Genomic DNA, 18,457 nt, shown 5'->3' on the forward strand with positions numbered 1-18,457 from the left:
ACGCCCATCGCACTCAGAGGAGGTCGCCCAGCCCGAGATCAATAACGTCAAAATCGCCCAGGCCGAAGCAGAGATCGCCCGCGCAAAGATTGCAAGGGAGAGCCGATCTGAGCCGGTTGGCGATGCAGGGGAAAGAGAGATTGGAGGAAAGGTCTCCAAGCATGGCAGCACCCTCGACCAAACGGTGCAGGATCATAGTGTCGAGGTTCAACCTATCCACCAGAGGGCAACGGAACGGCACCTAGCTGACTTATAAGAGCTATTTGCGACGATAGCTAAGTACAGGTTGAAACCGGACCCCGAGAAGCGTGTGTTCAGAATAGAAGTAAGGAAGTTTTTGGGTCTCTCGCTCACCGAGCGTGGTATGGAAGTGAACCCAAAAAGGGGCACACTGACGAGGCGCATGACTGTCATGTCTGGATTTGCGTAAGCCGGTGGAGAGGGCGGCCTCCCTTACCAAGAGTGTAAAGAGGCGTTCATCAGGCTGAAGGAGTACTTAGCCAGCCCTCCAATCCTGTGCAAACCGCAGCCAAGCATGCCACTTAGCTTGTATTTAGCGGTGATCGATCAGGTGATCAGTTCAGTCCTTGTTCAAGAACAGGACCAGTTTCATAAACTCATATGCTTTGTGAGCAAAGTATGCCAAGGGCTTGAGGAAAGATACCAGGTACCAGAGAGGGCGGCCCTGGTGGTCCCACGTCAGCTATCCCTCAGGTGGGCTGGTCCTTTCAGAGTGACAGAGGTCCTTGGGGACAAAGCATACAGACTTGGGACACTGGAAGGGGGCGCGGTTCCTCACACATGGAATGCGGTCAACCTCAAGTTTTATTTCAGTTAAGCAAAAACGTTGTACATTGTATTAGAAGACACTTTTTTTCCCTTATAAGGGTTTTTTAATGAGGTCACCCAATAAATTTCTATTGAAATGTTTTCTCGAGTTTTGTAAAATGTAGTTAAGAACTTGTTTTCCTTGCGTTAGAGGTATCGTGAGTGGAAAGGCAGGTTCGTAGAGAATGCCTCCCCCTTCGAGTGAGAACGTCGGGGTTGAACGAAATAGTTCACTAGATAAATCCTCCTCGCCCTTGTGCGAAACTGAGGTCAGATAAGAACTTGTTTTCCTTACGTTAGAGGTCTCGTGAGTGGAAAGGCAAGTTCGTAGAGAACGCCTCCCCCTTCGAGGGAGAACGCCGGGGTTGAACGAAATAGTTCACCAGATAAATCCTCCTCACCCTTCAGCGAAGCTGAGGTCAAATAAGAACTTGTTTTCCTTGCGTTAGAGGTCTCGTGAGTGGAAAGACAAGTTCGTAGAGAACGCCTCCCCCTTCGAGTGAGAACGCTGGGGTTGAACGAAATAATTTACCAAATAAATCCTCCTCGCCCTCGACCGAAGCTGAGGTCAGATAAGAACTTGTTTTCCTTGCGTTAGAGGTCTCGTGAGTGGAAAGGCAGGTTCGTAGAGAACACCTCCCCCCTCGAGTGAGAACGCCAAGGTTGAACAAAATAGTTCCCCAGATAAATCCTCCTCACCCTTGAGTGAAGCTGAGGTCAGTCAAGGAATTGTTTCTCTTGCATTCGAAGTCTCGTGAGTGGAAGGTTCGGAGAGAACGCCTCCCCCCTCAAGTGAGAACGCCAAGGCTGAACGGCCTAGTTCACAGTTAAACCCCCATTTTTGCTTTATACAGTAAGGGCAGGGTACCAAAAGGCGTCAGTAGAAGCATCGCGGTGCCAGGCACCACAAGTTAACAGTTGAATAAGATAAAGAGCAATTTTTAATCAAATCAAGATTAAGGGAGTTAAAGCAGCAAAGCATCCGAGCAAGTAAGTTACAAGCGGACAATAAAAACTGTTCGTTTGGCAACCAAGTACAAGCTAAAAGGGAAGAGTCCTTGGAACGATCTGCCCATCTACAACACGAATTGATGCTACGAAGGGTGAAGCATCCATTTTAGGGTGCGCACAGGCAACCTGAGCAAAGGCGTCTTCAAACCCCGCAGCATAAGCATCAACATCATCCTCGGTCAGTTCAGCCTCAGCTTCTTTGAACCTCTCGGCTTGTTGGAGGAGCTCGGCCTCAACACGACCCAGTTGCACTTCTTGATTGGTGGACCTATCTTCAAGCCTCACCATCTTGGCTTTGGATGCCTCAGCCGCCTCTTCCAACTCGATGGCCCGGGTTCGCAGGGGCAGGATTTTGGCCTCCAGCTCGACAGCCTCTTGGCTCTTGTCATGAAGTCGTTTGGAGAGGTCTTTTTCAGCTTGGCGGAGGCTAGTCAACTCCTGCTTCAGTGCGGTCTCGCGGGTAGTGAACGCACGAGCCAGCAGGGCCATTTTTTCCTTAGCTCTGGCCTCTACCAGCGTCAGTCCTAGTTATGAGGGCGTTGGATTGAGCAAGAAGAGCCTCAAAGTTGAGACCCAGCCTTTCCCTTGCCGCGGTTTCATCCGAGTCGTCTATCACCCCTAATTGAAAGCCTTTGAGAGCATGTTGCGGGACAGCGAGCAGTTCGGGGGCGGATGGGACGGCAGAGGTGCTCTCCCCATCAGCTTCAAGCGCGAAGAGGTCAGGGGCGAGGAAGCGCTTGGCGTTTGGTCTTGGAGCGACGCCGGGTGGCCAGCAGTGAAGGAGTAGGAGGTCGTCGCCGTCGTGGGCCTAAGCCTCTTGAAGACCGGCCCCTCAGCGGAGTCCTCATCAGATTCGATCTCCACTACCTTTCTCTCATAGGGAAATGGAGTGGGTGATGCTTGGGCGGCGGTAAGAGGGACCGCGACAGCAGGAGCGGAAGGAGTAGGGGAGGGCGCAACAGTGGCAGAGATAAGGGCGTGAGGAGCAGAGGTGCCCACACCCCCAGACACCCCTTGACGGCGAATAAGGGCGCCAGCCAGCTTGGCCCGTTTCTCCTCATTCAGCACCATCCCTACGTACAAATTTCAGAATACAAGAGGTTAGAAATCCAGAACACGAGGGTAAACATAAGAATATAAAGAGGTAGAGTTGGCAGGCGTAATAGTACGATAACAGGCAAAACCATGCAAGAAAGGGTGAATACCAATATAGCCCTTGAGGGCCTCAGCATCATACTCATGCTAGATCAATTGAACAGTGTTGAACACCGCTCTCAGGCTAGCAAGAGCCTGACAGAACCTGCGATCATGAGGAGTTAGTTCCTTGAGAGTCCTGGGTTTCTTGAACCCTAACTTCCTCACCCAGTAGAGTGGAAAGTCGTCCAGGAGAGTGCGGTCGTGGTCAGCGCAACACACTCTAAGGAACTTTCCCTTGAAGCCTTTATAAGATTGTTGGAACAGCGTGAGGAGAACTCTCCCTGCCACACCATTGAAACTCACCCAGAAGTTCTTCCCCAGACTTTTAGCCTCGAAAAAATGGAGGAAGGCATCCACGGAGGGAGGATGCCTAAAGTGGTTGCACAGAATTGAGAAGGCTCTCACGAAGGCCCAGCTGTTGGGATGCAGCTAGGCGAGGGCCACGTTGATTTCTGTCAACAATGCCCTCTTGAAGCCAGTAAGGGGGAGACACAACTTAGTCTGTTTGAAGACGGTTTGGTACAGGAAAAAGTAGGGCTCTCCCTTGTTAGCCCGTTCGTCGGAGCACACGGGTTCTCTCTTAGCGCAACGTTGAATGGAAACATGAGCGTCGCTCTCCCGCTCGAAGACACGCCCTACACAGTCAGACTCTATGTCCCTGTGTTTCTTCACATCCTCGCTAGAGGTGAGGGTGGAGGTCTCAGCGAGAAGCTCCGCGGAAGCCCAAGGGTACAAGGCTTTGTAATCTACTGGGGGTGGAGCGATGGATGTTGTTTTCGTTCAAGCCATGTCTGAGAAAGCTAGATTACAAGAAAAGGAAGGAAATGAAGGTTCAGAAAGGGGGTTGTGGCGTAACTCAGTGAAAACCCAGGAAAACCCCACACTCGAAGAAGACCCGGAGGAACAAAGGAACGGCGAACAATAGAGAGAGTTTAAATACAAGAAGTTTAAACAGTCTCAGACAGTTATCAAGTATCGGAATCGATTGATAAGTGCGATCAATAGTTAAAGTTCGTACCTTTTGATCAGGTAAGATGAAGGTTCTGGAATTTGTAGAGGGAAATGCGAGAGCGATAGAGGAAGAAGACGAAGCAATCAAGGGTGTTTCAAATAATGATGGAACAGTGATTGGAAGCGCGCGTTTTTGAATACTTAACGTAAACAAAGAAGCGTAAGCGACTTTAAGCCCTGGCCCTTGATCAAAACACGTGTGCGCAGTTAAGGCAGGCTCAGAGAGACGTCACTTTGGCGCACTATCCACGTCTTGTCACACATGGCCATATAGATCACCAAGGGTGAGAACTTAATCTCTTTGTTGAACAAGTTACAGCTCGAGACGGGGGGCTTGTGTACCGACTAGTCCTCGGGCGTCGTTGACCACTAGTAATGTAGGGGCCATGTAAGCGGGGTCCCACGAGCAGCGTGGACCAGTGTCTCGCAAGGCACGTGCGCTAAGGAACCGAAGTGTGGTCAGACATCGATCATTAGGATGTACCGATGTACCACTGAGCAGTGTGGAGAGGTCGGACATCGGGACTCAAACAGTAGAGCTGAGCCACGAGAGGTGGATCCCATATCACGTACCAGTTGTCAGTTAGGGAGAAGTCTAGGTCACGAGAGTCCATGCGTGTGGTGTGGATGATGCGTTCAGGCGTAACACAAGTAAAGAGCCACTGGAAGAGATACGACCTGTGAGGGTCACGTTCCAGGGGTGAGTTGCATGCATGACACGTGAACATCTAGGGCGCTCCCAAGGCGGGTGACCCTAGAGATCAGGTGCACGAGGAGGCATCCAGGAGGTCACCCCGTCAGAGGTTGCACTCCAGTTAGGGAACCCCACGCGCTAGGTTATCCTAAGAGTGGGTAACTGCGACGCTGGGCCCACCCCCTCAGGAAGCCTATTTTGGGTAATGGAAACAGTGGAAACCCTAGTTTCAGCCTATATAAAGGGAAGTAACATACTTAGCAAGGTACACTATTTTTGCGCCGCTTAACACACACAGTTACAGTCTTACGTTAAACAGTTTTGGTATTTCCTAGCCCTAAGATTGACTTGAGCGTCAGTGTGCAAATGGCCTCTAGGGCGTCCTTTGTCTTTGTGTTTTCAAGTGTTCAGTCGAAAGGATAGCACGTCTAGAAACAAGGATTCTTGAGCGTGAGACTCTCATAGACGCACGAAGTTGTTTTTGGTCAACCGACAGGAACAATGATCATCCGCAATTAGTTTAAAAGTGAAAATACATTTTCTAAGATAATATCTATTCTAATCAGATTTTCTTTATTTATTATAAACCATTCATAAATATATAATTTTAGATTTGAGATGTGAAATCTTTAGCATGAAATGATATATAAATATTTAGTATGAAAAGATATATTAAAGATTTTACATCAAGTACATGACTAAATTATAATACGTAGACATAAATTAATGCAAACATTATCTTATAATACACTTTCTAAAATAATAGTAATAATAATTAATTATACATATAACCTATTATTGAAAAAAAAAATCCAACTATTTCAGCTACACCTTTATTGTGTTTTCACGTGACCTACGCAAATTTAAAAACAAAATGGGATTTCCTTCGAATTGGTGTGGGGACAAATGCTTCATTCAACTCTATTTCAAAGTTTTATTAGGAATACCTACCTAACAAATTCGTAACATAATAACTCCTAAGTTTTGATTAATCATGTGAAGGGTGATTAATAAAGAGGAAAAGCTCTTGCTTTTGGTAATTAGATGGAGGAGAAGCTTATGAAAACTTCTATTCTACTACTACTTTCACCATGTTGAAATGGTTACAAGTCTCACTTTACAAACCAATTTTTTGAAGTTGAGTTAAACTGAAAGTCAACTTTCTAAATCATATCCTAATTAGGAGTGGAAATACAGGGCGGACAATGCGGGCGGGCCCGCGGTCCGCTACCAAAAAGTGAGACGGGCTCACTAATCTAACCCACGTGGGTCAACAGCAGCACAGAGTGGGTTGGCCTGCTAGCCCGCGTAAATAAAAATAATAATTATTTAATTTTTTTTTGTAAAAAAAAAAAAGCATTCTCCATTCATCCATTATTACAGTGTAATCTTTATTTTATTTTATTTTTAAAATATTGAATTTAATGTACTAAAAAATGAAATATTTTATTTTAATCATTTAAAGGAGTTAGTATTAAGAGTGATAGTGAATTTAGTTTTAAGTAATGTCTTATATTTAAAATTTGTCAATAAAAATATAATATAAAGAAGAAATTTCAATAGGATAGTTAAAAGATTAGTCATCTTCATTACAATATTTTGTACCAAAACTTTGATAAGATACTCTTATACATTTACATACATATATAGGAAAAAAATATATGCAAAGCAAAACTTTAATTATTTTTAATCAAGCCTTCTAACAATTCTCATACTTGAATTTATATTTTTATCTTAATTAAATAAATTGAAATACGGATAATATTTTAATTTTTCAATAATAAGAATAAGTTTTTTTATAATTAATGAAATTTTAATTTTTGAAAAAAAAAATTCTTATGCGAACTAGCCTGCGGGTTACTTCTTATGCAAGGCGGGCCAGTGAAATGAGTCTGCACTCCTAGCACAGGGCGAGCCAAACGTGGGACGGGCCTATAGGGCAGACTAGCCCGCATTGCCACCCCTAATCCTAATGTTTGTTGAATTTATTATGTCATCCACTGTTAAATTGTTGTCGAACCACTCTTATATTTAGAAATTTACAATTGTATGTATAGCAATATATTATGATCATTTAATTTGGTACAAGAAGTTATCTTTTTATCAGAATATTGAAGGTTGTTGGATAATATGTTAGGGGTTTGAAGCCTCCTATTTATAATGAGGGGAGGGTTTTCTTGAAATGAGTGTTTTCTTTTAAGTCTAAAAGATGAGAACCAAACATTCGAGTTATCGGACTTGTTGGACAAGGCTTCTAATAATGTGGAAGCCATAAAATGTTAATGGAAAATTGAACCAAATTACTTTGGTCCCTCATGCAGCACGTTGCCTGATGTAGTCTCCTTGAGGACATTCAAGAGCTCTGGTATTATATAAAATTCATTACCAATGCAAAGAAGATCACTAGCATAGGCCTGCACGGATCCTTAATTTGTTAGGAAAATATTCTATAGAAAGGAAATAAACCAGACCAGTTGTGACGAGGTTTGTACTTTCCTATCTAAACAATTAAAAGAATGCTTAATTTTATATTCACATGGGAAGAATAATCCATTTGTCCCATGCTACAAGAAGTTTGGCTAAGCAAGTGATGATAAATACTAGTGTTGAGTTGTCGTAGATTTTGGAAATTTCTACCTGTAAAAGTGCTAATGCTTTTGGATGGGGATTCAGAACCAGTCATACCATAAATGTGTGTCTGTTATTTTGAAGTTGTTGATTTTATTTTATATATACATGTGTGTTATGTTTTATTATTAATCATAAATCTTATGATTCTCATATTCGATTTGGAATTAAAATAATAGGATTTCCGATTCACGATTGTGTGTTATGTTTTCTTGTCTATGCCTTTGGAAGAAAGAAATACTAAAAACAATGCTAGGAAGAATCATAGCATAAACTTTTACACAATCTACCAAAAAAACTGTTTGTCACGTTTTAAAAAATGTGCAGACTTTTGATATGAAACAACAACCAAAACCTTATTTTTGTTTCAAAACGGAGTGATGCTGATAAACTTACCTAACAACTTCCTGGTAAAAAAAACTTACAAATTTTGGCTAATGCATGTGATGAGTGATTAGAAAAAAGGAGGAAAAACTAGAATTCAAAAGATTTTAGTCTCGCAATCTTCTGCTCCACAGCTGGTAGCCATGTTGAACACCACTTGCAAACAACAGATAGTAAAAGCATAAAGAGCATTTAGTAACTTTTCAGTGCTGATTACGCCTCATCCTCCTCCTGTGTTATAATAATATTGAAAAAACATTTAAATTGAAGAAATTCCAATGCCTTGATTAAAAGATAACATAGGTTAATTGTCAGAAGACATCTATCCAGTAAAATTAAGAATGAAATGTCAGGCATATAAAGCAAAATCGTCTTATAGATGTAAAGAAAATTAGAACTCTCATAAAACCTGTCAACCTAACCTATACTACTAAAACGTATATAATCAAAACAAGTTTCGACTGAACTTTCAAAACTAAATAAAAGAGAAGAAATTATTTTATCAAACATACAAGACCCCGGGGTATTTAAGATTAACCAAGTGCCAACTTTGCAAGGAGCTTCCATTTAGTGTTATAATGTGATAGAAAAAGGAATATCAAAGGCTATAATATTATTAATTCGAGAATTCAGTGTCTCTACAAGCAAAGAAAATAATGTGAGTCCAAGACTCCTCCCAAAAGACTCCTTGCAAAGAGAAGAATACTAATGCTGGGTAACTAATGCTAATAAGTAAACAGCTCATAGGTACGATAAATTGCAGTTTTCCAATATAACTACTAACTAACTATGTTTAATACCTATTCTAACACTCTCCCTCAAGCTGGAGCATACAAATTGTATGAACCAAGCTTGGAACAAATAAATTCAATCTAAGGTCCCCTTAAGGATTTTGTTAATACATCTGCAAGTTGATCAATGGTTCAGGTGAATTGGACGATTAAAGAAGAATTTGAATTATTCGGAGATGTTGGAACAACAGTGTTAGGAGTAGGATACACAAAGGGCCCAACTAAAGGCATAGGCAAAACCTATTGGACAGAGTTAACATCTAGAATTTGAATTATTCGGAGATGTTGGAACAGTGTTAGGAGTAGGATACACAAAGGGCCCAACTAAAGGCATAGGCAAAACCTATTGGATAGAGTTAACATCTTGTGAGGAGGAAGAAAAAAAAGAAGTTTCTTCAACAAAGGTGACACTTGCAGACATGTAATATCTTTTAGTGTCAGGTAAATAACATTGATATCCTTTTTGAAGACAAGAATATCATAAAAAGACACATTTGATAGCTGGGGCTGAAAGTTTATCCAAACTTGGAGACACATGTACAAAACACACACAACCAAATACTCAAGAAGAAATGAGAAACAAAGGTTCATTTGGAAACTAGTTGAATATGGAACTTTTATTGTCCAAAGAAAAAGAAAGAAAAAGAGGGCATTCTACTAACTAGATAACAAGCGGTAAGAATGGCATCACCCAAGTGATGGATCAGAACATTGGTTCCAAGCAGCAAGGTACGGGCAGTTTCAACTAAGTGTCTACTCTTTCTCTCTACTACACCATTTTGTTGAGGTGTATGAGGGCAAGTGGATTGGTGTAAAATGCCATGTGAGATTAAAAAGAGTGGAAAAACTAGAAGAAAAGTTAATAGGACTCCTAGGCATCAACAAGATGCTTATGGGCCTAATATACTGAAAGGCCTTGTTGAGGTGTATGAGGGCAAGTGGATTGGTGTAAAATGCCATGTGAGATTAAAAGAGTGGAAAAACTAGAAGAAAAGTTAATAGGACTCCTAGGCATCAACAAGATGCTTATGGGCCTAATATACTGAAAGGCCCAGAATATGCAGGTCTACACTAGGAAAAAGAGAATAGGGCCTAGTGGTAGATGCTTATCGGCCTAATAATTTAAAAGGATCGAAATATGACAGGTCTACACGAGGAGAAAGAGAGTGGGGCCCAATAGTGAAGAGAAGGACAATTCGTTAGTTAAAGGGTGAGGTGGCATGAGGAATGTGTAGTGAGGAGCCAGTATTTGGAGAGAGAGAGAGAGAGAGAGAGAGAGGAGGATGTGGAGAAGGGGGCGGAATTATTGTTAGAAATCTGTTAGGAGAGTATTCTTCTCTCTGGGAAGAGTCTTTGACATTGTTTCTTTTCCTTGCTTGTAGAGCCATTGAGCTCACTGAGTTCTTAAATTAATAATAATTTGTAGCCTCTGATATTCCTTTTTTCTATCATTTCGTTGCCAGTTCGAGACGAGGAGCTAGCGAAGCATGACATTGTTCATGCCATTGAAGATGGGAGAAAGAGTTGACACATTGGTGGAATGCTAGGCAACACTAGAGAATTCCCTACGAAAATCTTTGGTGGAGTTTTGACAAGCTCTAATAGAGGAGTTCGTCAAATTACACCACAAGGAGGAAAAAAAACCTTTACTGGAGGCCCGAGGACTAAAGAAGGTCAATTTGCCAGCATTTGAAAGCAACAATCTAGTCGAATGGATCACGCGAGCAAAAACATATGGAAGGAGCAACCATTCACTAGTTTAATCTACTTCACAAAACCGAGGAAGATTTGACCTAGGAAAAGCTAAAAAAGGCTTTGATTGATCACTACGGAGGTTGCAGGAGTGATAATCCTTTTTAGGAACTCAAGGATTTGATGCAAACAAGGAGTGTGGAGGATTATATGAATGAATTTGAGTTCATCTCTTCTCAGGTAGCACAATTGCCTAAGGATCAGTATTTGGGATACTTTATCAAGGGCTGGAACCTGAGATTAGGCTACGTGCTTGCATGTTTAACCCAATTCTAGCCATGTGCATAGCTCGCAATGTGTAAATGGAGTTAGAGGCTCGATGGTGCTTCGGGGCAGTGGAATGAGTGGAACCAAGACGTGGAAAGGAAGTAGGGAGTGAAGCTCTTACGTAGACAAAGGTGGATTTGAATCTGAGTCGAGTCAAAACCCGAATTTACTTAAAGGTGTTTATTTATGGGCCTAGGTCCTACATGGGAACCCAGCCCGAAGAGAGCTCTCTTTAGTCCAAGTCTCAAACTCTCACCACTTAGGCGAATCGCAACAACAACGATGGAGAACGTCGATCTTTCTGACCGAAACAGTGACACTAAGCACCTCCCCTACTCGAAGCTAATGAATAAGAAAGCAAGGGGTATGTGCTTCAAGTGTGGAGAGCACTATCATCCCTTACATCACTGTGAGGAAAAGCAACTACACTTGTTGGTGATTGGAGATGATGAAATAGTGAACGAAGGGGAAATTATTGCGATTGAAGTTAAGGAGGAAGAGAACAGTTATACTTTAGATTGTGGATTTATGAGTTTATTTGGATTCATGAACTCTAATTAAGTTTGTAAGATTTTCCCGTCAACATTACTCAGTGTTGGTCGCAATTGACAGTGGCGCAAACCACAATTTCATTTCTCCACTGGTGGTGTCAATTCTTGAAATTGCAGTGGAACAAGGTAAGCCAATGGGGAGCATCGTGTGGCTACTGAAGGCAAGTGCAGGGGCATGGAAGTTCAATTAGGAGAGTTTCACACTGAGGTGCATGCGTATGTTGGAATTAGGGAACTTGGATATGATTCTGGAATTGGTTTGGTTACAGAAGTCTGGTAAAGTAACCTTTGATTGGAAAGATATGACAATCAATTTTTGTTGCAATGGGGAACAAGTGGAACTACAAGGTCAGAGACCAAGGGGCTGCAACAAAAAGGAGAAGAAGCAAATAGCAAAATAAACATCATTGTACAGCTTGACGCAAGGCATATTGGACTCTGTTTCTTTTCCTTGCTTGTAGAGCCATTAAGCTCACTGAGAATTTAAAAGTTCACCGATCTTTCATTGAGTAAACCCGAGTTTAACGAGAATATTCATCAATAAAAGTGACGAAAATAACGAAACCCAAAGGATGAGACTCGACTTGAAATATCAGAATGAATTATAGAAAAGACAGACTTGCACCTTAACTCGGTTCTTTTTGAAAAACAAGAACGAATATGTTTTCCTAATTGCCATGAGTCACATTCTAAGATTTGGACTTTGCTAAGTTCGGGAATCATCCTTTTTAATTTTGATAAATGTAGATGACCCAAGTGATCATGTAGAAGCTTAAGAAATGAGGATGCTAAACAAGACATTGACGGTCTAGTGCCTAGATAGTAGAGTCTCCTAGATTCATGTCCTTCACCAATCAATCAACAAGTACAGCACACTTATATAACAAAAGAAGTTGCATCAAAAGTTATAGAACAATTTAAAGATTTAGTTAATTGACTTAAGGAAATTAGGCTAAAAGGACAATTAGGGACAAAAAGAACGTGTTCTAGGTTCAAAGATGGAGAAAGGAAGATTTGACCAACTCCTTGAGAACTAACTTTGGATCCATTGGCTAAAATAATAACATAAGGAATTTTAGGATGAGAAATGGAAGAAAATAATGAAGCATTACTAGAAATGTGATCAAAAGCACCTGAGTCAATTATCCATGGACTTTGACATTCCAAGGTTTGAGAGATGCAAGCATTGACAAACTAGTGAAAGGTTGGGCTTGGCCGCAAGACTTCAAACTAAGATATTCTTGATATCCTTCATAAGGATAATAGCAACAGCAAAGGATAATGGTGGACAGCGGTGGATAACCGCAAAACTAGCATAGCAGGATGGACCTGCTTTGATACCAACTTAAGACTGAAAACATGAGAAAAAGAGTTAAGAGATTGATTATCTCTGAGCTGATCTTTGTTTTTTATAGAGAAAATTACATCAAGAATATTTAGGTAAGTAATGCTAATAAGTAAACAGCTGATGATACACCAAATAATAGTTTTCCAATACAACTACTAACTACCTATATTTAATACATATTCTAACACTATGCTCTAAGTATCTTTAAGAAATGATATTCGTAACTTGAATAATGACAGTAGGAAAATGACAAAAGAAACAGACAGGCTGAATATACTTCTTAAGAAACACTTACAACAAAGAAAAAAGATTAGAGTCCCCTCATGAATTAAAATTAACATACACACAAGTTAATCAACTTTTGGAGTTGGACAAGCTAAACGCAAGAACTTACATAAACTAACATATGAATAAACTAATTTTAATTTGAGAAATTTGATCCTTTTACTCTTTTTTATATTTTTCCTCTTATAAAAAAGCTTATTAAGACCTTAATATCAAATATTTTTTCTTGTTGGTGGAACTAAAAGTGTATCAATATTACATGTGTCAAAAAGTAAAAGAGTTCTAAAGAGAATTACCATATCATTAAATAATTCTTCCAGGCGATCCAAATTGACTTTAGATTTGAGACTCTGCAAATGACACAAGGAAACAAGTATTGTTAGTAATATATAAACAATTTCTGAAGATTGATAACTAAAATAACTTAAATAACCAAAATTAATCATATACTGCTCAAGGATTTGATCAAGAAAAGTGCACGCACATAGTAAAACAAACTAAATCGTAGAGAACTGCAGATGGTACCCCATCTCTATCTCCAAAAGATGCCAAAAAAGAAGTCTTAAAAGTTAAATTCGAATGCTCAATGAACACAGGAATCCAATGTCAAAACAACTATATAGGCACTCCCCACACAATTCAATGCTTAGATAGACATTGTCTTTTGTTATCCAATGCTTTTCACAAGCATATCTTTCCTTTTCAGTTTTTACCTCTAAGGTTATTTCATCACATAATATATTTTAGAAAAAAAAAATGAAGGAATGTGCAGAAAAATTACAATTAACAGTATTGCAGCCCAGAGAACACACCTAAAACCCTCTCATGGCCAAAATACTACCAAAAACAACACAAACTTCTACTCAGCCAAAAACTTGCTCAGGTGCCAAAGCTTTTGAACAAAAACACCCTCACCACCACTTACTCTACCATCATCATGACAACAAGAAAGAGACATCACAGCCACCAGGTACTAGCACTGAAAATCGTTTTCTCTTTTGTTTCCCTCAATTCAACCAGAGATGTAGAACAAACAACTAAAGAAAATGCACATTTGTTGTTGAATAAATTACCTTTCTTTCATTTGACATTTGGCCAATGGCCTCTGCAGCATATTGAGTTGGCGCAATATTTTTTGCTTCACGGGCCCGTCTATGTTTCATTCCCTACAATAGTCAATTTAACAAACTAAAATAATGTAAGGCTTGAAGTACTAATTATACTATGCAGACAAAAAACAATCTTCGGTTCATTTACAGACTCACCATCCTAGAGTTACTCCTACAAAATTTCCCATGCATCTCAAGCTTCCATTTCATTGTCCTCTAGTTTAGATACTAGTAAATAGACAGGCTAGAAATTCTTCCTATCTTGGTAGTTTTATCTTTTTTTATATTCAAATTAGTTTCAACTCAACAAACTACACTCTTGTTATATTTTAGCTAACTTTGTCAAAATATGGGGGACATAGAAATCATGTTACCCATTCATCAAACCTTGGATCCTCTATTTAACTAATAACTCATTCCTGGCATTTGCACTGCAAGCTGCAGCAACAATAACCTCTCACTTAACAACAGCATTGCCAACTTCAACTGTAAATGCACAGCGACAATGGAGAGCTGATAGATTACCCAATAATGGCAAGGGTCCATCAATACCAATATAAGAAACTGAAACACTTCAACCATTGAGTAACTTATTATATGATCTTCATCGATCTAATCATTGAATCAAGAGAAAATAATTGTTCATGCTAATCAAATTTCAAATAAATTGGTTATTCATAAGCTAAAACCATACGATAGTCTTATATATCACGGAAATCATATTTTATGTTAATGAAAAATGCTGTATGATAAAGCCTAGATTAAAATCAAATTGATTGACACTTCTTGATATGATTAATATAATGAGGGCTAAAACTATTAGCAGTGGATTTCATGAGATTTTTTTTCGCAATTCTTAAGTTACTTCAGGTATAATTTCGAAAGAAGATCCTCAAAAAACTTTTCAGAAAGTACCTTTCTAGATTTTGCCACGGCTTCAGCAGAAGATGCAGCAAGCTCTCTTGCAGCTAGTAAATCCTCTGAACAGTTTCCAAAATTTCCCTCAAAAGCTTTCTTATTAGCTGCTGCAACTGCTTCCTTGGCTTCCTGTTCCTGAAATTAAAAATCAAGCTAAAGTACAAGGAACAAGCACTCTACTCTAATTTGAACTTCAGATCATCTTAGAAAGTGAAAAAACTCATAGATACAAACAACTTTACAGCACTACAAAAACTAGAAATAAGCAGATAAAATTTTATGTACCGTAACATACACTCGGTTAACTCTTTCCCACAGCATCTTCTTGATCTGCTTTTCCTCCTCATTGTGAAGATACACATCAACATCAGAATCATCAATATCAGACAAAGTTTCTGATTCATCTTCTCCATGTGAATCATCATATTTACCATCTTCAGTGGCCTCATTCTCAACACTAGCCCCCGAAAGCATTTTTTATAAAAAAGCTGCAAAGCAAATTAGAAAATGATCAAGGAAGGGGAACCTACTATAAGAAAAAAAATTAAGGCCCAACTAAAACAGCAATCCGAATTTAGATCTTTCTGACTGAAGAAGCAAATCAATAAACAAATTGTAACTAGTCTATGCAGAACATCAATGCCATACATTCCTGCTAATAAAACCATCTCTCTCTTCAAGAACAAAAATGTGTAAACGCAAACAGAATTCAATATTCAACTTCGAAATAAAATTTTAGGAACCCTAGTTGTGTAAACTTCGGAGTAGAAGAAAATAAGAAATAATACAAAAAGTACATTGAAAGCTCTAAACATATAATACAAAAAGTACATTGAAAGCTCTAAACATATAATAAACAAAACAAATTAGTAAAACTGTAAAAATCACTGAACTCACAAATTAGTTAGTCTAAAAATTTTACTCAATTATTTTAAAGGATCAGTGCCTAAAGTTTTGGGTTAAAGAGATTAAAAGAAAGAACAGAATTTGTTAAGAGTCAAAATCATTCATTTTGCAAATGATAAAACAGAGGAAGAGAATGCGTATGATTAGAACAAGCAGAGAATGGAGAAACAGAGTATGAATGATTTTAAAGAAGTGGAGACTGACCCTAAATGTTTGGAAAACAGAGTAATGGACAGTTACGTGAATGTTGTTTATATACATTTTCTCACAAGCCCTTTTAGATTAATTTATTAAATAGGCTAAATTATATAATTCACCCTTATTCAGTATTTTTTTTTATGATTTTAAAATGATTGTTGGGTATATGTTAATATTCATATACACTCACTAATGTATGTTTCGTCTTTCTATTAAAATAATATAATTTTTAAAAACAAAAAATATTTATTTATAAAAAGCATTAAAATTAAATGATTATTTTTTAGTTGAGGGTATATTTTTATTTTATTACGTGCTAAAACTATTTTAATTTAATATAAAGTAAATTAATTTTATTAAAAATTAATATTAAAAGGTTACAAAAAGTTATCTTCTCTTTTTATAAATATTAATAGTTTAATTTAAAAATATCACAAAAAAAAATATTTTTAAAATAGTAAAAAATATAGAAAAATACACTTTTTCTTTTGAAAATATAGACCCTTTTTAATAATTTAAAATATATAGAACTAAATTGATTTTTTCTTTTAAAAAGATAGAAACCAAATTTTAATAAAACATAAAAGATAAGAACTAGTTCTATATTTTAATTTGTTAAATATTATATAAAGTAGAGAAATGTGGAATAAAATATAACAATAACAAACTTTTATCATTTCCAATTCAATTGGATCAATAGAAAAATTATCTAAAAGTATATATTAAAAAATAAAGTAGTAGTATGAAATAAACTGTGTTCATGTGTTCGTCTAATTCTCTTTAAATAATCATCGGAGTATAAAATAAAGTTGTATATATAATGATACGATGTGAGTCGTCTCACTAATAGTAATTAAGATAATAAAGAGTAATTTTATGATAAATTATCTCTTGAGTCCTTGGTCATCTTCTTGGCTACTTGAATTGTATTAGATTTTCAGAAAAAAATTTATATGGAGCAACCTCTCGATTTTGTTGCTCAGGGGGAGTTTTCTGGATTGGTATGTCGTCTTCGCAAATTTTTATATGGCCTCAAGCAGTCTCCTAGGGTTTGGTTTGGAAAATTTAGCAATGTTGTTCAACAGTTTGGTATGACTCGCAATGAAGCGGATCATTCAGTTTTTTATCGTCACTCGAGTGCTGGGTGTATCTATCTTGTAGTATATATTGATGAAATTGTTCTTACAGGCAGTGATCACCACGACATCTCACAAGTAAAACAACACATTTGTCAACACTTTCAAACCAAAGATCTTAGCAAACTCATATATTTCTTGGGAATTGAGGTAGCACAATCCAATACTGATATTGTTATCTCTCAAAGAAAATATGCATTGGATATTTTGAAGAAAATTGGGTTGATGAAGTCGAAATCTTTTGATACTCCCATGGATCCCAATGTCAAGCTTCTACCCAATCAGAGGGAGCCTCTTTCAGATCTTGAGAAGTACAGGAGATTAATTGGAAAATTGAACTATCTCACTATTACTCGTTCTGATATTTCCTTTGCAGTCAGTGTGGTGAGTCAATTTCTTAATTCTCCATGTGAAGATCATTGGAATGCAGTCATTCGTATACTGAAGTTCATTAAAGGATCTCTTGGAAAAGGTTTGTTATATGGTAATAATAACCATACTAAAGTCATTTGTTATTCAGATGCTGATTGGGCAGGAGAAGATCAACTTCCGGTTATTGTGTCTCCATTGGTGATTACTTGATCTCTTGGAAGAGTAAGAAAAAAATTGTTGTGGCGAGATCTAGTGCAAAAGCATAATATAAAGTTATGACCTTAACTACCTGTGAGCTTATTTGGCTTAAACAGTTACTTAAAGAATTGCAATTTGGAGAGGTCACTCAAATGATACCTATATGTGATAATCAAGCTACTCTTCATATTAACTCAAATCCAGTTTTTCATGAAATGACCAAACATATTGAGATTGATTGTCATTTCATTTGAGAAAATATTATATCGGGAGATATCAATACTGAGTTTTTTAATTCAAATAATCAATTAGCAGATATTTTTACTAAACCCTTACGAGGGCCTAGGATTTATTACATTTGTAACAAGCTGGGTATATATGACCTATATGCACAAAGTTTGAGGGGTGTTAAATATTATTAGATATAATTGGATATTATTAGACATTATGATATATTATAGATATTGTTAGATATTTCATATTTATGTAATGGACTTATCCCATATGTTTCTTTTCCTATATAAACATAACCCTATGTGTTCAATATACACAAGGGATTTACCATATTCTTTCTTTTCCTTTAATAGTACATAAAACTTCCCTTATAGATTGTACTATCTCAAAACTTCCCAAATCAACCAATCTAGAATAACCCAACACCAATGATAACAAAGAGAAATTTAAAAAACCAACCTCTTTAAAAGATTCAAACAATGTCCATGGCGATCCTTCGAAGAGAAACATTATTCCGATAGAGTCTTTCACACACAAACAACACAACAAATGGGGGATGCACGACTAAGAAAGTGTTCCTACAAAAAATGGACTCGGAGGTACATCGGTGAGGATTGCGTGTTCCTCAGAGAACGAGCT

The 18,457-nt window shown here is 38.1% G+C and overlaps 1 protein-coding gene across 5 annotated transcripts; it reads right to left on the minus strand.

Annotated features, from left to right (window-relative positions):
• Nucleotides 1-7,607: 7,607 nt before the first annotated feature.
• LOC137813814 (uncharacterized) lies at nt 7,608-15,931 on the minus strand. 5 transcript variants are annotated; one of them, XR_011081511.1, is made up of 7 exons: nt 15,423-15,562; nt 15,060-15,262; nt 14,772-14,909; nt 13,821-13,913; nt 13,044-13,097; nt 12,248-12,465; nt 7,608-7,984 (listed from the first exon to the last, which is right to left on the minus strand). XR_011081511.1 is itself a non-coding variant. In XM_068616250.1 (6 exons), exons 2-6 carry the CDS (start codon nt 15,246-15,248, stop codon nt 7,967-7,969), a joined length of 486 nt encoding a protein of 161 aa, XP_068472351.1. In that variant the 5' UTR covers nt 15,249-15,262; nt 15,885-15,931; the 3' UTR covers nt 7,608-7,966. The 5 variants fall into 5 exon arrangements, 4 of the variants coding, with proteins under 4 accessions (XP_068472351.1, XP_068472349.1, XP_068472350.1 ...); XM_068616250.1 differs by lacking the exons at nt 12,248-12,465; nt 15,423-15,562 and adding an exon at nt 15,885-15,931 and having other exon boundaries at nt 14,772-14,903; XM_068616248.1 differs by lacking the exons at nt 12,248-12,465; nt 15,423-15,562 and adding an exon at nt 15,885-15,931.
• Between the last annotated feature and the right edge of the window lie 2,526 nt (nt 15,932-18,457).

Source organism: Phaseolus vulgaris, chromosome 1, assembly GCF_000499845.2.
Source record: "Phaseolus vulgaris cultivar G19833 chromosome 1, P. vulgaris v2.0, whole genome shotgun sequence".
NCBI classification, from domain to species: Eukaryota; Viridiplantae; Streptophyta; class Magnoliopsida; order Fabales; family Fabaceae; genus Phaseolus; species Phaseolus vulgaris.